Genomic DNA, 23,384 nt, shown 5'->3' on the forward strand with positions numbered 1-23,384 from the left:
CAAGGAGACCAGCAAACCAGCTGGCTCCTTTCCACATGGTGCTTTTCTTCAGGGCCTGCTAGCATGGGATCTTCTGTTTGCTGTGGAGAACAAAACATACCCTGCGCCGATGAAATCGCTGTATGATTTAGGTTACAAATGTGGTTACAGAGGTCCTGCTCACTTTGCTTGCTGTCTAGGATTTATGCCTTCTTGCTTAACTACAGAGACTCGTGCCGTGCTGAGGACATGCTGTCTAACAAGCCCCTGAGTTTCTAGAGTATAACATGATGAAACTAATTTAAAATTTGCTCCCTGTCATCCTTTTCCTACTGCTTATTTTCAAAACACTTGAAAGTTTTTCACTCACTCAGCTCCGTGTTTCTTTATTTCTTTAGGCTGTGACTCATCACTGAACCTGACGTCTCAGAAAGCCACAGATGCAGTGGACGATATCTTTCAGTCCCTCAGAGATATTGCAAGAGCTCGAATGCACATGAAACAGTTTAATTCCATACATAATCCAGGCAGCAACACCCACCAGGCAAGTGCATCTTTCTTTTCCCTGTGTATGTTATTTCTCTAGCATGCTGTCAAAATTACAGCACTAATTTTGTTGATGTGCTAATCCTATATGTGTTCTGCCCATATGGAAGATATTTAAGTATAGATTTTATAATTGACCTAATCATCAAGAACTTCCTCAAGTCCTTCATCCAAAGACAGGCATATCCATATCAGTGTCAGCAAAGGATTGTCTGAGGAAGAAATTTGGGATTTACTCTGCAGCACTGTGATATATAAATGCCGGTGAAAAGCAGGGCTGTGTCAAAACTGTTCTAGATTATGACCTCTCATGGCATAGCAAAGCAGGATGCCTGCATCCATACGGCAACTATATTTCTGTGTATTTGCTCTGCCATCCCTGCAAGTGTGAGAGGCAATCCCATTCATAAACAGGTGAAAAATGCAGCTTTTGTTTCTAAAATATGAACTATAATATTACTATAGGTCATCAGAACTAATATACAGTGTTTTTCTCTCTCTTTGTATCCCCCGAAGTGTTTTAACTTTTTCAGTTAAAAAAGAGTTTTACAACGAAAAACACATACAGTGATTTAGAAAGAGACTGTAAAACTTGATTCTAGACTTGAGCCAGAAAAAAACCCTTCCAAGCTCATAAGCATGCTGTAGACCAGCAAAGGGATGTAGTTCAAATTAAGCATTGCTTTGTAAGAACAGAAATTGGGAACGTTGCAAAATGTTGCTGAAAAACTAAGGTAGAGAAAACCTGTTACTAGCAGTTAGGAGCAGTCTGGTGTCTGAAATGGGGAAAATTGTGAAACATTTAGTACAGTTCAGTGTGGGGGCAGTCAGATGATAAGAAAATACCCTCTAAAAGTTTCCTGGAAGTGTAATTAGCATCACTGTGTTCTTTGGATGTAACCCAGGTTGTTTGCTTAGGGCTAAGGGCTGGAACACAGCAAGGGATGTATTAACACCTTGCAGCCCCCTAGTCTGGCTATGCCATGGATTTAATTGCTTGAATAGGACTAACCCTCTGCTGAGAGCAGTTCAGGAGGTTTAGAGTAGCAGAAATAAGCAGGCAGCGTGGGGTTTTTCCTCCATACATACAGTTCTCTGCGAATGGACCTCTCTTTTAACTGGCAGATGTTAATACATGGCTTGCGTGCGATCAGTTTAGCTCCTCTGAAGTAGTGTCCTTCCCGTGACCATACACATTCCCAGCCTGGCTTAGTGCTATAGGAATGGGTTTAACCTGTAGTTGTGTTTTCTCTTTATCTGTTAGGAGCTGGAAGCCTCCATTTCTTGTTAACACTCTAAAAAGGTTTCTGTAGATAAGTAAATAGAAATTGGATAGCCTCTTAGAAGGACTTTTTGTATCATTGAATTTTATATGTCTTACATAAAAGGATGAATGTTTTCCTCAAGTTATCAAACCAGTTAGTGTAGCAACCATGCAAAAGGAGAGTATTTATTTTGCCTGATATTTTAACTACTGTTCTTCTCCTTTCGTCTTGATCTGAAGTATATTTCTCACTCCCTCCTTCCCTTCCTCCATCCCTCCTTTCTTCCTTCCATCCCTCCCTCTCCTCTTCTTGTTCTCTTTCTTTCTCTTTTTCTCTCTCCTTTTCTCCTTATAATCTTGTCTGAGGTATGTCCCATAGCCATTGAGGTTTTTAACAACTGTTTTAAATACAATTTGTGCCCCACCAAAATTTGAAGTTGATTAAAGTTTCAGTAAATTAGTTAGAAATCAATGCAACTATTGGGAATTGTATAAAAAATAAAGTTAAAACTCCCTAAAAATTTAATAGATTAATTTGAAGTCATCAAAAATTTTTTATATATTTGAAACTATCATAGCTAAAAAATGGTAAGTGATCGTAGTATCTGCCTTTCCGTATCCGTGTAGCCAAACTGAATAATTTTGAAGAGCATTGAGCTTTGGTGCTGAAAGTTCAGACACGCAAAATCATAGCACATTTTTAACATCTTTTGAGTGCATAGTTTTGTCTGAAGTCAGATAATATTTTTCCTTTAATTTCATGCAGTAAGACTCTCTGTTTAACTGTGATTTGGTCCATACTCCAAAAATATTTCATTCGTAATGTCTTTCTGTTCCTCATCTATGAAGATATTAAACAGATTTTTATACATAGGACTTCATGTCTGCATGTGTATTTTCAAACAGTTGTTTATTGCGTGACTAGATTTGGCACAAATCTTGGCATATTCTCCTAAAAGTTCCTGCAGACTATGTCTGCTGTAATTTGCTTTGTTGGCGCAATTAAAATTTATGCACGTGTTATGAGAAGAACTAGATGAGTTGTATAAATCTTCGTTGACAGAATTGTATTCAAAAACTGTAAGTTTTGTTTCTCACTGTAAAGTGTTGGATGAAAAACATTTCTTTAATTACTCCAGAAAAATTTAGTTTCAAGCCAAGTGGCTTGCTTTTTATTTTCCATCCATTTTTACATTTGTCTTGCATGATGTCTCTTATAGATATCATCTTTACAAAATGAATGATGTTACACTCGATTCCCTTAAAAAATCTAGGGGATGATGTATACCTGGGCTACTCCCAAAGGAAAACAAATGCGCTAATTAGAAAGCTGCTAATTTTCTAAGACTGCTGCACTTCCTGAAATGATTGTGGTTCCGTTGCAGTTTGGGCAAAGTTGAAAGCAGCAAAACAAAACTCCATCTGTAAACCAAGTAAGGTCGAACTTTCATTGAAAAGCATCTTTCCACAAGTCCCTAAAATTTTTATCTTAGAAACTTTTTCAGGATGGCAGAGGGGTTTAAATCTTGGTAAGGGAATGTGGAAATTTCTAGGCTACTAATTCATATTGAGTCCAGGTTTGTGGACCCTGGAGAGGATGCAAGGTGGATCCTTTGGAAATGGATTTTCCAGGATACTGACCATTTGCACCTCTACATGTTCCACTTTTCCTGGTCCATAACTTCTCTGAAGCTCTGACATGCATGATATCAATGGGCTTGTTTGGCCTATTTTTCTCAAGGTTTTCCACAGGTGGAAGTATTATGTAGAGTGCCTCTCTTTACTCATACAATACACATGGGGTAGAGTAAACGTGTGTCCATCTTCCTGTCTTTTCAGTTTGATGCAGTGCTGGTGTACACCATTTGCAGTCAAGGTCACAAAGACCACTGCTGCTTCAATAATTTTTTAACTTTCTGAACGGTTTCCTTTCTAGGATAATTATTTTTGTTAAACTTTAATGGAAATAAAACATGCAGGAAAACAGTTGAACCAAGTCTAAACAGCTTTACTCACAGTGTGATGTTCTTCTCTTGCAGGCATCTTACAAACCGCTGCTGAAACAGGTAGTGGAAGAGATCTGTAATCCTGATCGACCTGATCCTGTTGATATTGAGCACGTGTCGTCAGGCCTCACCGATCTCCTTAAAACTGGATTCAGCATGTTCATGAAGGTAAACCAGGCTTCCCAAGCTCATCTGTAGGATTTTCCTGAGGTCATAGCATCATATGGCAGTAGCTGATTTTATGTGTTGAGTTGATATTGTTCAGCAGAACTGAGGGGTCTGTTAAGGGAGAGTTAAATCCTTGCAGGGGGGCTGGGAATAGCCTGAGGCACCACATGGCAGGTACAGCACACATGGGTAACATCTCCTGAACAAAACAAAGGGAATGGAGGAGACTGGACAGCTAAATAAGGATGCTATGTCTGGGAGGAGGTAATGTGGCTTTGCTAAAGGGAAATCTTGCCTCGCATAGCTTTCGGAGCTCTTCAGAGACACCCAATAAGCAGACTGACAAGTGAGTGCCAATTCATTTAACCTACCTGAATTTCCAAAAGGCATTCTGCAAGGCACCTTGTCAGAGGATTTTAAGGACACCAAGCAGCCATGAGATAGGAGAGAAGTAAGTGTGAACAGTCAGGCCTCACAGAGGAAGAAGCTTGTCAGAGGAGCTCCAAATTCAGTGCCTTTTCTATAACTTGATAAGGTTCAACATGCAGTGGGGAGGAAGGAAGCCTATTAGTCAGAAATTGCCTTGTAAATGTTCTTAGCATGTTTTAAGACAGTGTTTCTACAAGAGCTTACTCCACTACAAATTTGCCTATGCTAAGTGTTCATTAGATGTCTACAGAGATGAAGGGTGGAGTAGCTGGCATGCTGTACATTCAGCTCGGTCTTACTGCATACCCTGAGTTCTCCATTGAAGAGTGTTCTGTAAGAGTATGAAGTATATTATGGCAATAAGTACCTGTAAGCACCTGCATCTCTGCTAGTAAGAAAAATATCATACTCTAAGGAATATATAATAGATGAGCAAGTGAACCTTATATAAGATGAATATTTCATAGGCATCGTCATATACCTCACAAATGTGTCCATGCTTGCTCATTTAGTTTGCAGCCTGGCTTGTTGGCAACTGCTCGATTATTATGAGTTTCTAACCAGCCTGTATTTCTCACACAAGAGGATCTTCTCCACTTACTGCACCGTCAGTACTGTAATTATTTCATGAGCTTCCTTATCGTTTTATCTCTTCCTCAATGCCTCAGTGCCAACTCACACAAACATGCTTCGGTAAGTGATGGACTCAGACATGTTCATCCAGGACAGACTTTTAAAGATATCTGTCATCCAGAAGTTGTTTCTCTAATGGATATGTTTGTTTTAAAGCTTAGGGCAGGTGATGGGAAAAGGCCTCCCTGCCACAAGGATTCCTCTTTTGACTGCTGCTCTAGAACACACATGGTTTATGATGTTCTTAGCTTGGTATCATTGATACCAAGTGCCTTGCAGGCAATCTAGTTTCTGGTGACCAATGTGTTTTCCTTTTTCTAGTTATAAAGCTAAATTAATTGGTTTCTGTTTGGTCACAAATACCAGATGCACTGGTGCTGGTGAGATAGCCCTCGTGGGACAGTAGAAGTTGTTTCTGTTGACTCTCCTCAGAGGAAAGAGCTGTGTTTTGTGACCTGCCATGAAAACAAGCTTGTCCTCCAACCCCTTCCTGTTTCAGTTTTAGAGTTTTATTGACTGCTGTCAACCTCCTTTCACATTTCCCACTCTCCCTCTCCTCCACACAGACACCTACACCAGCAAAGAGCCCTCTAGCCATCAGCATTCTGAGGAAATGCAGTAGTGGTGGGCTCAGAGCTGGAGAGAAGGCTGATTTTCAGCTGGGATGCTCTGCTAGCTCAGGGACCCATTCCTCCTTATTCCTCCAGGCTCCTTCACTTGATGTAATGGTTTTTAGTTTTTTCTTGGTTACTCTTTCTAATTGCCCAAGATAACTGGCCCAATTTTTTTAATGCATGGTATTTTGAACTGAATTTCACTTTGGGATTTTTGCAAAACTCAGATTTCACAGTAAATGGAATTCAGAGGCCTCAGAACAGAGGTCACAAAACAACTGAACTTTAGAAGGATCCCAGAAGATACACGTTGCTTTTGTTGCAGTCCGTTTCAGTTCTTCTTCTGTATCACATAAGTGAGCTGTGTTTAGCTACACACAGCCAGTTCCTTCAAAGGAGAGAGCCTTGGGTGGTTGTATTATTAAACAAAAAAATCTTGGCAGAAACTTGCATTCTTAATACAGCCAAATATTCTGTACCCAAAGTATTGTCCTCCTTCAAAACACTAGTGCATAGCATAACAAAATTACAGATTCCAAGACCCTTTTCATTGCAATTTTAATTTAATTTAGAGTTTGCATGCCTAATAGTATTTTTAATATGCATTTCTGGAATTTGTGGTTTGAACTTTAGTCTTCTGAAAAATAATAAGTTTTATATAGGCACCATGTGTTTGGATCTAGGTTTATTTTGACTGAAGGGAACGATGTGTCAAGACATTTTCACTTTAGCATTGCCATGAAAGCTTGTGTTTTCTGATTGGGTGTCCTTTCAGTGTGTCCAATGTTATGCATGCATGTTTATGATGAGTTTGTTGTTGCTAGGAAAGGTATTAGGAAAAAGAGGCTTTATTCAATAACAGGCTTCTGAAGTTCGAGCTCTTTGCATATGTCCTGGGTCATTCAGAAGCTTTGTGAAATGGAGTAGAGCTGTTTGCTCTGGCAATGGGGTGAAGAAAAGCAAAGATCCGTGAAAAGGAATAAAACAGTAATCCCTGTATTACCTTGAAGTGCTGTAGCAGAGTGTTTTGTCAACTTTTATCTCCACCATCTTTGCAAGCAGTTACTTCTTTAACCTTGCATCACTGCTTACAGAAATTATGGCATGAAATACTCTAATTTTATCAAGTAGTAGCTCTATCTGCTCTGCTTTTTAAGTAAATATTTAGGTCTGTATTAAACTCCTCATGGTATTTATAATAGCAATTAACTTTTTTTCATTTGAGATTGACACTATGTTATAAGCAGATAGTAAGAAGTGAGTAGCCTGATGTGGGAAAGTGCATAAAGAGAGTCTTTGTAAGCTCTGGTGTATCCATTTAATTGATCTGTTGGTGTAAACGGAAAATTGCTCAGTACTGCATCAGAATTGCAGGACACCCTGCTGAATTGCAGTATACATGCTATCAGAGCCATCAGCTCAATGAAGAAGGCTGGCAAAGTGGGGGCGATTCAGAGAATAAACACCCTGTACATAAATGCTCACTTATACATCTCTCTAAGGCTATCTTGTACTGGTTTCAAGCTCCCAGGGAGCTGAAGAACTCCCTGCCTGGGGAGCAGCATTGAACAGGGAGCCCTGTGTAATCAAAGGCCGGCTAGCCTGGAGAAAGAGCACACCATCCCCCCCGTGCTTGCTTCAAAGGGAAGAGTCTCTTCTGAAGGCTGCCAGTCAGAAAGCCCAATGGAGCTGCAGGATGAAGAACTGCCCAAAAACTAAATAGAGGGCAGCCACAACAAGGAAAAGGAGAAGAGCTGGTACCCTCAGGAGCTAGAGCCACAGGGATCAAAGATAGCTGCTGTGGTGGTGAAAGCAAAGGCACTGCGCTCCACCCAAACACGGGTTGATGACCACTTTCATTCTGTCGAGTGAATGATGGCAAAAACCTACGCTTGTGGAAGGAGAGGGGGCGGAGAGTCTAAAAAGGAGCAAATTAAACTGTTCTCACTGTCGCTTTTCAGAGCCAAACATTTGGAGTGTTTCATACTCAAAGGTGGTGTGACAAGAGCAATTGCACGGGCTCCACTGACATCACTCCCAAAGACTGGAGCAAGGCGTTGTCAGGGGACTGTGTTTTATCAAGAAAGAAAGAATTTGCTAGGAAACAGCAAAGTAATCAAACTTGTAGAAGTGGTTAAGAGGAAGCTGATGTAAAGTATGACCCTCATGTTTAAAATTAAAATGCAGTTTTATAAAGTCTTGACTGAAGTGGAATGTTTGTGCCATTTTAATGATAATTGGGGAAAAATGAAAGAAGCATTTTGTTTGAGCTAAAGTTTCTCTCTACTGGTTACAACCCAGTCATAGAAGTTTTAAAAACTCTGAAGTGAAACAAGCTAGAAATTAGCTATATGAACCTAATTTGTTTTCATTGGATGAATTGTAAAGGATTATTCACTGGACTGGTAAAAATACATTACTTGGGATTCTTTCCATCGCTGACCTCAGGCAGGGATTCTAGCATGTTTAGGCTGGACCCCTTGCTTCTACTGGGTAGTATTTTACCCCTCATTCCTTAAAGCTCCATGCATGCATATATCCAAACTGTGCATCTACCCAAGTACTCTCCTCCCACTCTGGGAAAGATAAGAAAGAAACGAAGAAGGAATGGTGAGAGAAGCCCTCAGACCTCATGAGAAACTCCTCTAGGTTTTAGTGGAAGCCATGAAGACTCCATTTCCCTGGAACTGTTGATTAGTTTTAACTGAGCATCATCCCCACTGATTTCCCTCTCAGCTGCTACAGAAACCAGCATTCCATGAATATTTCTTTCTGAGCTTCCTCATTAGTCTTCCTCCAGCAGCTCAGGGAGCTGATCACTGCTAGTCCATAGGTTTGGAGTCGGAGTCAGCAACTGCAAATAATGTTTTCCTTCATTTTACAGGTGAATCGCCCTCACCCTGGTGATCATCCTCTTCTGATCATCTTTATGGTTGGTGGAGTGACAGTCTCCGAGGTCAAAATGGTGAAGGATCTAGTAGCAACACGCAAACCTGGTACCCAGGTAAAAACAGGTCTAAATGTACAGTTTCTATCTAAACAAAGACTAAGAAAATTCATCAGATAATGTTCCCTGTAGCACTGGTACCAAACCTACATGAAGCCACAGCCACGTGGACAGCAATGGTGTTAGGATTTTGCTGCCAAACATCTGTAGGCAGCAAGCGTTCAGGCACCAGGGGTCTGGTTTTTACATGTTAGAGTGAGCAATAAAAGTTCGTAACTCAGGTTGGAGAGTTCAGACCGACATTATTCTGAAGGACCTTTCATCATGTCTCAAAAGATTCATTTCTTGATTTTTCTTTTTAAATAGAAACATTTGCTGTCCAAAAGGCTGCAGGCTCCCTGGCAGTGCATCTACAGGACATAGTGCAGGGATGCTCAGAAGGAGCCTGACAAGGGCCTGGGTACCACCTAGATACATACCAGTGGTGATCCAGCCAATTGTCATTACTGAGGAGCAAGATAAATTAGCCTGGATACAGCTGTACTTATTTCTGGTCCAGGCCAGCTATCTCTGGTAGATACCTGGCCACTAGATGCCTTAAGTAGCCTGAAGCAGGTGATGTGGAGATAGCCCCAAGTCTCTGCGGCCCTTAGATGTGCTCTTGGACTCCTGGAAGGAGGATGGCTGCCACGGTGCAGCTTCAGTAGCATCCGTGCAGCTGGTCTTTGTCTCTTCCACTCTCTGGCCGCAGAACTTTGAGTATGGCAGCTGTCATCTGAATGGAGTCGGGAGGGAGAGGTGGGGAACGGATGGGCTGTGGGGATGTCTGAGACATTAAAAATCATTGTTAGCTGTGGAGGAGCATATACAAGAGCAATTGGGTAGCTGCTGAGTAGTGCAGATAGGCAGGGTAATCTAAAAACTGCAAAGAAGTGCTGTGTAACCAGCTGCATAGTAAACGTACATCTAGTTTCCAGGGTTGCTTGTAAACATCTTGTTTTCAATTCCTATGCAATGCAGTTTTGATTAGTGAGAAAACATTAGCAAAATGGAGCCAACCAAAGGCTGAGCAGCCCCCAGGTTTGACATGTGTTTTCCGTGTTTTAGTTGTCTTTGCAAGGCAGTATTTTGTAAGACAGGGTGCCATTTTTAGCGATGTTTTTTCCATCTGATAACATGTTTCTCCCCAATTAGCCTATTGCTAATCTCCTCAAAACAGCAAAAAAAATTCTTTCCCATCTTGAAGGGGGATTGAGTTGTGACACGTTGATGGACAAGTTAATCCACACCCGTAATGTATTAATACACCCTGAAAGACAAGGAGAGGGTTAACATGTGAGTTGGTTGAGAACTATGCAGGGAGACTTTTGACTGGCTTTCCAGAAGGACTGGAGGTTTGACAGTGGTGACATGGGATCTGGTGTTGCTTTGCTTTGGCTTAACCCCAGCAGCAGGTCACCCTCTGAGGCAGATTCCTAAAGAATTTTAAGCTTTTACTGCATCTTGCCCTTTGTCCAAATGTGCTGTGTTAGAGGTGAAAGGACTTGGGGGGGAGAGGCGGGAGGAGGAAGAAAAAGAAGAAAAAAAAATAGATGTGCAAGTCACTCATATAAAAAAAGTTTATGAGTTTGTTGGATTTACCTGGATTTCTGCACTATAGCTGTGAATATGTGCCACCTGTTTGGGATTATTCTCTTTTCAAAAACCCAGGCATTTGTCTAACTCGAGCCAGCGTTTAACAGAGCTTTTTTTGTGGTGTTCAGGCAATCAGGTTCAGGCATCAGGGGAACACTGGCCTCCCAAGTCCCTTCCACTCAAACAAAGCACTGACATTATGCTACTTATTGGCTCTTGAACTGGAGAGACGTGTGGGTGCAAAAGTAAAGAATTGAGGAAAGTAACAGAAAAACTGACAGGACGTACTGATTAATTCAGCAGTTGTTTGGAGTTGAGGCAAATGACATTTAAATGTGGAGTAGGAGACACATGTTTCCATCCACAGAACTGCTCTGCATCTGAATATGAATGACAATTTTATTTCTCATGGAGGAGCACAAAGGAATACAGGGTTTCCTATGCATAATTTGGTTTTGGATGGTGGTGAATAGCTCCCCTAACCTAGTGGGAAGTATCATACTTTCAGATGAAGAAATTGCCTTTTGCTGCGTCCTTCCCTGCCCGCTGCTGAGGGGGAACAGCCCGTGGCAGCACCTGGGTCGGGCCGGGAGCTCCCGGCCCCTCCACCTCAGCTGCTGCCAGGAGGGGTAACCCTCAGGTGGAGCATCAGACAGGCACGCTGTACTGAGCAAGGAGAAAGTCTGCAAAGGAGATAACGCTGTCCTGAAGAAATCTGCCTGGAGAAGAGATGAACGTTATTTATTTGGGCAATTCCCCCTCTTCTCTCTAAAAGTGAAGGAACAAATAGGTCGCATTTTTCCCCCTCAGTGAGCCCTCAAAGATACTGGAGGGAAAGGAGGGAATTCCCACTGTATTTCACTGCATCCTTTCTCAGACGTTAACGTTGCAACTCTCATTTTTTCTCTCTGGGCTTGCTATTAGTTGCACAAATCCCCTCATGGTTCAGTGGTAAGACTCCAAGAAGAAATTGCTTTTATCTGGCAGTGGCTATTGTTGACGTTTGGCTTGTACACCCAGAAAACTTCAGTAATGTGTCCGTTCGTGTTTTTCAGAATTAGGCTGCATGATAACAAGATAAGCACATACTGTGCTATAGTCTGATTCTCACGTAACATAAGCAAGACAGTGTCAGCCTTTGGCATCTGCAAATTACACAGTTTTTCATCCATAAGAAAGAGAAGAGATAATCAGTGTCAGTTTGCCACAAATTGTGTGGGAGGACAATGGAAGGGGAGAAGTGAGGGGGAGAGTATCATCCGTACAGAAGGGATCTGTAGTAACTTAACTCCAGATTCCTTTCATTATTTGAAGTGAAAAGATGAAAGAAAGAGCAACAAAAAAAGTTGAACTGCATCAGTACCGCACATTTAAGCAGTACCATGAAGAGCACAAGCAGTTTGGTAGCTGCTGCAGGAAACGGACACCCGGACATACTTTGCTGTCAATGCTTGTGCTTCCTCTCCTTGGATTTGCACTGAAGAAACAAATTCATGTTCAAGAACACTAGTAAGATAAATCTGCCCCCACACCCCTGCCTGCAGGCCTGACCCTACAAACACTACTGAACTTGGAGCTTTGTAAGAGCAATGTCCTACAACTTTGACGCTGGGTTAGCTCCACACAACAAAAGCATATACACTCACTCCTTGCTCATAGCTTTGCCCTGCAAAGGAGCCTCCACACTAGGCACCTGCATACTGATTCTCACTTAAGAAAAGCACATACCTGCATCTTGCAGGGTGTGTTTCGGGGCTGTGGTGAGCGATGGTTTCATTCATCAGACCCGTCTTGGATTAAAAACTTGACCAAACAAACCGGTAACATCCCAGCAGTCTCGAGGTTGAGCTTTGGACCTGATGTGCAGGAGAGCTTGTGCCTGGTCTGAAGGGACGTTTCTGACTGGGGATTGTGGCTCCATCCCTGCAGCAGGCCAGGCAGCACTTCTGTGATGCTCGCCCTACCTTCAACTGACAGGAACCAGCCGCCACTCAAAACTGTGCTATCGGAGAGGAGACCCCTGCTTCATCAGCTGGTGCCTCGCAGTAAACACAGTGGCAGTCACAACAAACCACCGGGTAAGATGTGGGTAGAAATGAGTCAAAGCACACATTCATTAAGAGTACAATGCTACCAGTCATTAAGCTCCTTAAAGTGATTTAAGTACAGTTATTAGCGAGCAGACAGTTTCACTGGGCAAGTTCTATTGCCCTGTCAGTGAACACCAGAAACACACACAGCTCGTCTAGTGCTGGGTGAAGCATCAGTTCATATCCACGGCTCATTAGTACTGTGATCAGTCTCGGTCCCCTTCATTTTGACTCACTGTTTCTTGTCCCCCTTCTTTCAGGTAATTGTGCTTTCCTCCGCCCTCCTGACACCACGTAGTGCTGTTGAGTTGTTGTTTGCCACAGACCATCTCCAGCCTGACGCCGATATCTAACGGGAGGATCTGTGGAGAAGATGACTGAGTGCCTCAGCTGGAAACATCAAATCCCTGGTCTGTCACTCTCCCCAGTAGCCTTCCAAAAAATTACACGTCCCCTGCTGAAGTTATGGCTCCAGCTGAAACGGGGGAAGCAGCGGGGTATCTGGCTGCAAGAGAGCACGTGCAGTTCACAGGCAGCTCTTCAAAATGGCCCAGTTGTCCAGCAACAACTCCCCCCTCCTTAACGGTAGCCCCGTGTGATGCTGAATCACCCCAGCCCCACTCTGCACATCAAGGATGATCACTTCTAACAATTCCCTAGAAAAGGAGCAGCTGAGGACCAGGTGATGCTGAACTTGCGCTCCCCAAGCAGCACTTTTTTCTCTTGAGTATTCCTGATGGTTTGGCTGGGGTTGCTTCTGGTGAGAAGTGCTACTGAGGGAGCAAAAGGCTAGCAAAATCCGCCCTCTCTGTCATGTTACCTTGCAAAACACGTGTGCCTTATACAGCATTAACCACCTTCTCTTACGTCATCCCTCGCCCCAGAGGGGCAAGAGAGCACAGCCCTGATTTAGCCAGCAGAGCAGCTCCCAGTCTGGTGATGCTGACCCAGTGGGACTGGCAGAGGCAGAGAAGCAAAGAGCCAGACTCAAGGGCTGGGTTATGCGGCTGCTTCTCTCTCAGGTTCCCGTTTCCTGCTCTGGTTTCTCCACCCACAGCCCCAAGAGAAAAGACTGTTTCTGATGGCACACTTCTCTGTAGGTTTACGCAGAGGACATATGGGCTCTGATGTTTTGATGATAACCCTGGAAGAATCCTTCCCTCAGATGCATTTAAAAAAAGAAAAAGAGAAAAAAAGAAAAGGCACGATACCATTTACAAGGGGCCACAGCAACAGATTCTTTCTTGAACTAGATTTCTGAACAGCATGATCAGAAAACAGTTTTTCTTTTTAATTCATGATCACAAAGGAGCCTCTATCAAATTTAGTTACGTAATTTTTCCTTATAAAGCTTTGATACAATCTGTGATAAGAAAGCAGCAGGCAATAGAGATTGTGATTGCATATAGCACCAGGACTTCGGAATTGCAACACGAAATGATGGCGCTCTAAAACTGCATCCTCTTGCTTCATCCAAGGGATGCTGAGACTACAGCTTACACTGAAATGAGAATGTGAAATTATAAGTGACATTCACTCTATCATAGCATTCTTTATTATGCCAAAGGAATAGATTAAATGGGAAGTAGCTTTTTAACCTTTGTTCACTAGCTAGCGTAAGTTCTCTTAAATGTTTATAATGGTTTTCAGAAAAGGGTGCATTTTGATTTAAATTCACTTTCAAGTGGCTAGAAGGAAACAATGGACCCATTATAAAGCATGGACAATGTTGCCTCTATGGAAGAGAGGTTTATAAGAATGACTATAGAATGGAACTTTGTGCTATAAAAAATGAGAAATATTATGAGACTGCAATGTTAAAAGCTCAAGAAACAGTTTGAATGGAGCAACTGGAAAGCAAAAAAAACAGTCTCTTGGTTTCTTTTCTGTCCTTCTGTACTGTTTAATCTTAGAATATGGATGTTTTGTAAATCCTGTAATCAATAAAGCAGTGCTCTTACAATGCCAAACCTCACATGTCTTCTCCTTCCCTCCTAGTACGCAGGGCTACACATGCCAGGACTTTATATTCCTGTGGCCCATGTTTCTTCTGCATTATTTGATTACCCCTAAGAACCTACACCTTCTGTCTTGGGAGAGGTGTCCTAGAGGGTTTTCCACACCCTGCTGGTAGCAGAAAGGCTCTCCTTCGTTCAGTGGCCATTGCTGGCCAGTGAGTTCAGGTGCTCACAACTCGGAGGTGCTGCCGCTTTCCTGAGATGCTGGAGGCCGGCAGTTGTGGTCTTGTCTCCCTCACCTGCCTTTCATCAGAAGCCCTCCAGTCTCTGGCTTGGCCAGCTAAGGATGTACTGTATAGGATAGTGAGAAGCACAGGGTGAGTCTAAGCAGACGCTGGTGTTCTTGCCCTTCCTATGGGCCAAGCAGCTCCTCTGACGGAGGCAGAGACTAGGTCTCCAGACCCACGCTTTGGAGGAATCTTTTCGGCCAGTGGGGACACAACTGTGGCAACAGACTCGGCCACCATTTCATTCTCAGTAGCTGAAGAGCTGAAAGAAGATGGTCAGAAACCCCTGCTCCTCTTGTAGACTAAGACTGGAGTGGCATCTTTCCAGCGACCCTAGTGTAATAACAGTTAGCTCCTTATTTGTAGGAAATAGCTGTGGAAGCTACACATTGCCTGTGCATGGGGAAAAGGCCATGGGGGGGTGAGGGGTCTCCTGCTAGTCACACGTGAGCAGGGACAGCACAAGAGATTTTGCTTGAGCAGGTGCAGGCCTACAGCAAGGAGTGTGTAAGCCCTCTGCATGTGACACCAAGCAATGCTTAAAAGGTAGGAGGAGTAGCAAACACAAAGCCACTCTTGGCAAATGGGTTTGCTACTGCATTAATAAGCTAAGCAGTATTTGGTAATAAGCTCAGACTGCGAGTACATGCTCAGTTTTGTTTACAAATCTAACCCTAAGTCACTTGGCTAGTAGCTCGTGGTCAAAAAGCTTGTCACCAGCAGGACCTTGTCAGGGTTGCCCTGCACCAGGTATTACAGCTGTGTGCTAACCAGGTGAGCCTGTGCAGCAGTCACCCCAGCACAAACATCCTCCTCGGGAGGGCTCCCAGTAAAGCTACTTTAAACACAAGTGAAATAGTTGAAGACTTGTAATATGATTAAGTTCTTCACAGTGATATAGCTCAATAGATAAAGCTGCCTTTTTTTTTTTTTCCCCAGAAGAGGCAGTCAATTACTTAAAAGACTTAATATTCTTCCAGATTTTGACCTACCTCCCACCATTCATTTCAAACTGGAGCTTTTTTTGACAAGGGGAAAGGAAGAATCCCCTTTTAATTTGAAAGGTCTCTGCCTTATTCAGTTCCTCTCCTAAAAGAATTTCTTAAAAGGAAGTTGTAAAGCAGTTGTGAGAGCTCCCCCCCTGTGGTTTATGCTAATAAAGCAACAGTATAGGCAGGAAAGGCCTTCTGACTGTTTCTGCAATGTATGTTAACTACCTTGAGAAAACTATTACTTTGTCTCAGCGGTTCACTGGTTGGTTATTGCCCACTGTTTCTCACCCACAAAGAACACACAAGAAAACATGCAATTCAAAAATTTAATATTGAACCAGGCAGTAAGAATGAGAAGTCCACTCCCTAGGAGGAGTAACTGTACACAAAATAAATAAGTTACAGTTTAAACAAAAGCACAACTGGCTTTTTAAAGTGCATGTGTATAAGGCTTTCAGCCTGTGAACTCCATTGGCTCAATGTAAAAAAAAGTTATATACATATAAGTCTGCCACATGTGTTTAAGGATGAAGAGGGACTGGCTCAGCTCAGAACAAGCCACCCGCTTCATTGCCTGGAGCCAGCCCTGCTTCACACCCAGCTGACTCAGCCACGTTTCTTCTGCGCCTATTGCGCAGAGACGTGCCTTACGCTGGCAGCTGCAAGGGACTATCACTCCAACTCCACGCTCATTCCTCAAAAGCTTCATGTTGGATCATTTAGTCTGGACAGAATTTTTTTTTTTTCTTCAGACCATAAAAAACCTACAAGTTATTCATAATTAGATACGTTTACACCCTGCGGACACTAGTTTCACATACAAAGAATCTGGTCAAGTTGTCAGCAATAACATAGCTAGTAAAAAAATAAAGGACCATTGTTTATAGTCTTGATACCCAGTCACGTCCACTTTTTACACTTATTTTTACAGAATGAGTTCATGTTTGCTTATTTGTTTTTAAATACATGGGAACTTAACAGTTCTACTGTGCAATAAAATTAAACAGATACATCATGCTGTCCTTCATCCATGTGAAAACAAGATTCAAATGGTTACTTATGAACAGTGAACCGCAGTTCAGGGTGTTTCCCTGATCAAGTACAAGTTGAGTTACAGCTAGAAGGTGGTTTCTGTACAAACGAAGCCAAATCTGTCCGCCTGAAGAAAAGGCAAACTGAAAGCTTATTTCATTTACTGAAGAGTTCCTTTTCCAGATGAAAACACTTGTTCTGCAAGTCACATCCTAGAACTATTTCAAGAGTTTTGGGAGTTTTTGCTTTTCCAATCTGCCATTGTTCCTTTTTTAAGCAACTGCTTAAAGACTTCTACAACCATGCAAAAGGCTACCCCAAACCATGCTTCTTTCCCAATGCCTCTAGATGTGCCAGTGTTAAACACCCCAGGTTTCTATCTCAGGCTAAACGTTGGGAAGACCAACGGCTCCGCTGTCAAACAGAAGTGACAGTCCTCACTTTGGCAGACAAAGCTTGCTTAAACCTTCTCTTCAGATCCTGCATGTTGGGTGATTTTGGCCGTGGGATAAGAGAGGTTCTCCTTCTCTCAGGGGTGCTGGCGGTTTGCTGTTTACTGACTTCCTTACAGAGGAGATGGAAGGCATTGAAGACATCGTTATAGTTTTCACTGACAGATACTTCGTAGAAAGTACAGCCCAGCATGTTGGCCAGCTGAAGTCCATGCTGAGGCTCCACCTCTTTGATATGCAAGAGATCAGCTTTGTTTGCAACGATGACAACAGGGACTGCATTTCCTGGGTGCAACTGCCGAATGTGATGGTAAAGGTGACTGAGTAGTTCATAGCTCTTATAGTCTGTGATGGAGAAGACAATCACCAGGGCATCTGCCCAGCGAATGCATCTGTTCAACTGCTCATTACAATGCAGACTGTGTTCACGGATCTGAAAAATTAATGGTCTCAAATTAGATAGCTGAAGTCATAAAAGATTAAAGGAACCTGTCTTTGAGGGTCTGTGAAGCCAAAGAGCATTTTACAGCTTCAGACAGATATATTTGCATTTCACATTGTAAGTACAAATTTAATCTGAGCGTGGCGAATAAATGCATATGTTGATTCAGCTGCAAAAAGCTGGAATTTAACACTGGAGTTTGCTATACTCAAATGGAAAATTGACCTGAGTAGTTCTGCATGCAGGGAAAGACTTTGTAGTTCCACAGAATGGGAAATTAACTGGCTAGACAGTAAGTCTGGGGAAGCAAAGATATGAGCTGGAAGCATTTAAACCTGGAGTGTTGCCCAGTTCAAAAAGGCAACAGTCCAGCATTACTCAGGTCTATACATTCAGAACTTTAACTTCTGACACACTAATGAGCACAGCCACAATATAGCAGGCTTCATTTTCTATCATGCCCATTTGTGGAGCTTGCTGGGCAGTGGTCATGACATTTTCTTCCGCATGTACCGTGTTTGCACAGAATTGTTTCTGGTTTTGTGTCTAATGTTCCCTGTACACAGGAACAAGACACTTAAGTAAATCAGCCACTTAAAAGTAATGGGCCTCCAGTGTACAAATGATTCACCAAAACACTGAATTGTTTTCTTTTACCACCGACATACTACAGGCATGCAACCCATCTGGCTTCACTGGCTATAACAAGATACCACCTCGCCCACCCAAAACACAAAACTCTGCAATGGACCACAGCAAGACGCTGCACGCAGAGGGACAAATGCACACACAGATTTAGAGCTGCTCTGGTGAACTGCATGGCTGCATCCAGCTCACCTGAACTCCAGGAGTATCTTGCACTTGAATAGCCAACATCTCTCCATCGACCTGGATGTGCCTGCTGTAGAGATTACCTGACAAGAACACCAACAGGTTCACAAGTACAGCCACCACTCCACACACAGACAAACGTTGCTTCTGCTGCCCGTTAGTTGTATGGGAAAAGTCATACTGCTGTTTATGAAGCGAGGGACCAGTGTTACAAGTTTTTTGTGTGCAACAACCCATACATTCAGGGCTCTACTAGAAGCCTGGGATTTAATTTTGCATTGACTCGTTTTGAAGCTTGGCGTTTAATCATGCAGAACTTAATCACTTCTTGAAGACTGTCTTAAGTTAGATGATAAAGGTAAGGGTGCAAAATAACCAGCTATTACAGAAAGGCAGTTTGCTTGTCATTCAGTATTTCTGCATTTTGGCAAACTATTTTTCTAATAACCTCTCTGCTGGCTGACCTGTTTATTGTTTGGGTTTGTTGTTTATTTATTTATTTATTTACTTGATTATCTTTTTCAAGTCATTTCCTCAACAGAATGCTGTATGATTGACATTCACGTTAGTTTGGACTTCCCACTGCACTACACTCGAGCAAATCCATAACATAACACCCTCCTCGCTTTCCCCATCAAGCTGGCGCTGCTCAGATCACTTAGCAGCTGGCATCCCGTTTAGCTAAGGAAAACGGAATAGGAAACGTACAGAATTTTGCCTGATTTAGCTAAAAGATTTCGGCGCGGGGCACTTTCACCGTACGGAGCAGATTCCGTTGGGGAGCAGAGAGGCGGCGGGCGGGCGGGAGCAAAGCCCCGGGCGAGCCGCCCCCCCCACCCCCCCCCCCGGGGCGCCCCGGACCTCCGGGGCGGCGAAGACGCCCGTTAGATGGGCCCGGAGCCCCGGGTTTAAGTTCGCTCTGCTACACCGGGGACCTGGCTCAGGGCTGGGTTTTGCACACTCGCTTCCAGGACTCGCACAGCCCCGCTCCCCGCCTCCCCACCCCCCCCGGCCCGGCCGCGGAGGGCCCGATCCCCAAACCCCGGCGGGAGCAAAGCCGCCCCGCCGCTCGCCTACCCGCGTTCCTCTCGTAGTCGCCGATGAACCGCCGGGTGAGGAACCGCACCACCAGCGCTGCGGGCAGGCACAGACAGGCAACCGTTAGCCGCGCTCCGCCACCGCTCCCCCCGCTCACACCCCCGCCGCCGCCACCGCCACCCCCCTCACCTGTCTTGCCCACGCCGCTGCCCCCCACCACCGCGATCTTGACGAGGCGGGGCCGGGCGGCGGGGCAGCCCTCCCCGCCGGGCGCGCACTCGGCGATGGTGCACATGCTCTGCGTCAGGCGCATCGCCGCTCCAGCCGCCCGCCGCGCCCGCCGCCGCGCCCGCCGCCGCTCCCCCGCCGCTTTTCTCGCCCCCCACGACCCCGCCCCCGGCCCTCCGGCGGCCACTCAGCGCGCACGGCCCGACGCTCCGCCCCGCCCCCGCGCCCCCCCCGGCGGCCACTCAGCGCGCAGGACCCGCCGCCGCGCCACGCCCCCCCCCCCGCCCCGGCCGCGCCCCCGCCGGGCTGAGGCGAGCGGCGGCGCGTGAGGGGCGGCGGGGGCGGCCGGTGACCGGCCCCGTGAGGGGCGGGGGGGGGGGCGCCGGGGGCCCCGGGACGGCGCCGGGGACAGGGTGCTGAGGGCCGTCAGGAACTGAGGCGTTTCTGGGCACCGCGAGAAGCCTGGAAACAGGCGCGTGTGCGACCCCCCCCCCTCCCCGTGCGTTCAGCCACCTCCGGCACCTAACGGCAGGCGACCGGGCGTCGAGCCCCCGCCGGGTAGGTTCAGTCGTACCCAGCACGGCATAAAGGCTGAGGCACCGGTCTGTCTGTCACCCCGCCGGGCGTACGTCGGTCCCGCTTCCCCGGCGGGGCAGGTGCCGGTGCGGGTACCTCCGAAAACTCGCCCGGGCCCCCCTGGCCCTGCCCTGGAGAAGCACTTGGGAAAACCAGCCTGGAATCCGAACTGCAGCAGCTCCGGAGAAAAGGGTTGAAACCAAGGGAGGAGGCTGGGAGAGGTCTGTGCCGTAGCAGCTCAGAAATGGGGGTGGGAAAAAAAATGAGTAAACCAAAGATATGAGAATGGTTAAAGGAATAAAAGAAGATGGTGGCACGTAAGGAGAAATATAAATGAGAGGTGGGTGGAAAACGAAGGCCTGTGCCAGGCTGGGAGCAGGGAGTGGTCAATGTAAAGCACTCAGAACGCTTGCTGGCATAAGCCAGCAGCCTGAGCAGCTAAATGGAGGAATAAAACCTGCCCGTGCAAAGCTTGTTAGGAGAGAGGTAACAGAGCAGGGTAAAATCACTCTCCTGCATTCAGGAAAGACAGACCTCATAGCAAAGGCCGCTAGATAACACCGAATGCTAAAGATGCAAAAAGAAGGAAGAGACCCAAAGTGTTTGGCTCAAAACCCCAGCAGGGAAAGTGTTAAAAGAGAGCCAGGGGTAGAACTGGGAGCCTGATGGTGACATTGGCCAACGAGGGTCACCACCTCAGCAAACACACATTCGTGCGGAGCTTTCTATAAGCTGCAAAGCTGTGTTTGCATGTGGAAAAAGGTATCTGGGATATAATGAGCCAAACTGCTGCTCCCACAGTGGCTGCTGCTTTCCCGGACACCAAGGTGAGAGCAGGCGCTGCGGACGGCGCTGGGGGCTGAGCACCCCGGGTACAGTAGAGGAACCGCTCTCTGCCAGGCGCCAGGCCAACGAGAGGTGACGGTGGTTCAGCTTTGTAAGTGGTGAGTATATTGTAAGGTTACTAGGGTCATAGTGGGGGAGGAGGGGGGGGAAGTTGGATAGCTGCGGTTTCAAACAGATAGATAAGTAAAACATAGTTTTATACAAAGATATCGTAATTCAAAAGAGGAAAGAGTAAGAGACCTGACGAGAAAAAAAATCAAAAGGGCTTAAGTACCCAAGGGCTTGAATACTGGATTTCTTTATGCCTGGACTTAAGGCTGGATTTCTGTATGCCAGAGCAGCAGAAATGATCTGGACATTGTATCTTAAGAAAAGGGGAAAAGTTTCATAGGAGATCTCCTGGCATCTTGGTAACTAAGGTCACTGGAAATAGAAAAACTGCAGGTAACAGTGAGGAGGATCACTCTCCTAAGAAAGTTTTATCTTCAAGATGAGGAAATACAGATTATAAATGGCAGCTAGAAGCACTTAATTTAACTAGGGGAAAAGAAACAGGGCTGTCATGCAGTGAGAAAGGCACACAGATTGAAGGAAGTCTGGCAATATTTACAAAACCAATATGCATTTTGCTTCCATTTTTAATAAAGATGATTATGTGAAAGATGGGAGCAGAAGGAAGATGAGTAATGGGAAGAAAATCATGGGTAATTACTGCAGTGGGGAAAAGAAGACGGTCTCATCCAGAGTGCAGACAGGCCAAGTGTGCGAGAATGAGGGTGAAAGGAACAAGAATTTTTACTGTAGCACTCAAATCATTCTGGAATACATGCATTAAAGAAAGGGAGGGAATAATTTACAACAATTTGGACAAATTTTGAAGGAAAGAATAATTAAAGGTATGGGAACAAATGGGATAAAATGAAGTATGCAATTACATGAGATGTTACTTCGGTATATCATTCCCTGATACAAGTTTGTTTCCCTTTTCCTTAAAGAAAGGAAATGTGGTAGATGTGATCTATCTGGGGTCAGTAATACCTGATACTGTCCAGACAGGAAACAGCTATTTAAGCAGAAGAACGTGAGGATCAGGGAACAAGGACAGAGGGATGTTTTATATGGGAAATGTCAGACTGAAGGAAAGATGCTCTGTAGGATTCATCAAGGCTCCTGACCTTCATGTTTTTGTTATAGTGGTGTCACTGAGAACACAAGCATGCAAATGAAATCTGCTGTTGGCAGAGCTGGGAGACGTCACCAATTCAAACAAGGGTGGGAATCGTATATTGGAGAAAGTGCATGCCTCTTGGAACTGGATTAATGAAAATATAATTAAATATTATAGTACAAGTGACATGCAGAGATTAATCACAAAAATTTCTTCCACTGATTATGAGATCAGCACTTGGAAAAGAAAGGCTAGTTAATCACAGGATGAGTAGGAGCTGTGTAAAAAGGGAAATGTAAACCTAGCAATGTCAGATAAGTAATTATGGAAAAGATCTGCAGTACCATGTGTGATTCTGCTGGCTAGTCAAAAGTAAATCAAAGTGGAACAAGTATGGACAAAAACCACTACGATGATCCGAGACTGGACAGGCTGTTTCAGAGGAGGATAAAAACACTTGGCGTATTCAGTTTGGCAAGATAAAGAAAGCGGGGCTTGGGAAATGGGGGAGCCAGTAAAGTTAAAACTAAGGACCAATGTCAGCATGAGAACAAGTGAGTATAAGCTCAACTCTGCAGTTGGAGTAGAAAAACACCAGAACAACCCTCCAACAAGAGTGGCAGGAGCAAAATCAAATCTAACTTCCTTTAAATGGAGCTGGAGATTAGATAGAAAGGATTACGTGGTGTGGTTGACTGCAGTGGCAATGGGATTGGAAGAGACCCCTTCTAGAGGCCTACCGAGAATATTCTAACACCATTCCATAAACAAATATTCAGGCCTAAGATATAGCAATGAGTGCAGTGGTGGTGTCTCCAACACGTAAAGGGGTATGATAAAAAAGGAGAATGGGAAAGGATGACAAAACTGAGACACTACCTCAATAAACGGTTTTTATAAAGGAAATTATTAACTAGAGACTGGATGAAAGTGTTAAAATAATTTGAGAATGGGTTATTTTCCCCCTGTCTCAGAACAGCAAAAACAAAATAATCAGCCAGATTGAAAGGTGGAACTTCTGGAAAAACTGAGATACAAAATACGTTCTTGTAAAATACGTAATTGAGCCACTGAGTCAATTGTTGTAGGAAGGCACCAGGACAATTAAATTTATCACTGTACAAAGAAGGAGTGTGCATTTATAAATTATGCATTTTTACAGTACTTTATGCTAGCATAAAATTCATAAGCAGCAGTAAATTAATCTCCACAAATTTTGCACC

The 23,384-nt window shown here is 44.4% G+C and overlaps 2 protein-coding genes across 2 annotated transcripts in view; one reads left to right on the forward strand and one right to left on the reverse strand.

Annotated features, from left to right (window-relative positions):
• Positions 1-14,281, forward strand: part of SCFD2 (sec1 family domain containing 2) — a gene marked incomplete at its 5' end in the record, with an annotated part of 210,800 nt that extends 196,519 nt beyond the window's left edge. The window contains 4 exons of the mRNA XM_032999174.2: positions 378-523; positions 3,829-3,963; positions 8,524-8,643; positions 12,572-14,281. Of these exons, the coding sequence (XP_032855065.2) occupies positions 378-523; positions 3,829-3,963; positions 8,524-8,643; positions 12,572-12,664 (494 nt within the window). The remainder of the gene's footprint in view (positions 1-377; positions 524-3,828; positions 3,964-8,523; positions 8,644-12,571) is intronic.
• Positions 14,282-15,860: 1,579 nt separating this feature from the next.
• Positions 15,861-19,719, reverse strand: RASL11B (RAS like family 11 member B). Its single transcript, XM_042808408.1, has 4 exons — positions 19,533-19,719; positions 19,383-19,439; positions 18,312-18,388; positions 15,861-17,465 (listed from the first exon to the last, which is right to left on the reverse strand). Exons 1-4 carry the CDS (start codon positions 19,654-19,656, stop codon positions 16,998-17,000), a joined length of 726 nt encoding a protein of 241 aa, XP_042664342.1. The 5' UTR covers positions 19,657-19,719; the 3' UTR covers positions 15,861-16,997.
• Between the last annotated feature and the right edge of the window lie 3,665 nt (positions 19,720-23,384).

This window comes from Tyto alba, unplaced genomic scaffold, assembly GCF_018691265.1.
Source record: "Tyto alba isolate M040663 unplaced genomic scaffold, T.alba_DEE_v4.0 Super-Scaffold_6, whole genome shotgun sequence".
In the NCBI taxonomy this organism is placed as follows: Eukaryota; Metazoa; Chordata; class Aves; order Strigiformes; family Tytonidae; genus Tyto; species Tyto alba.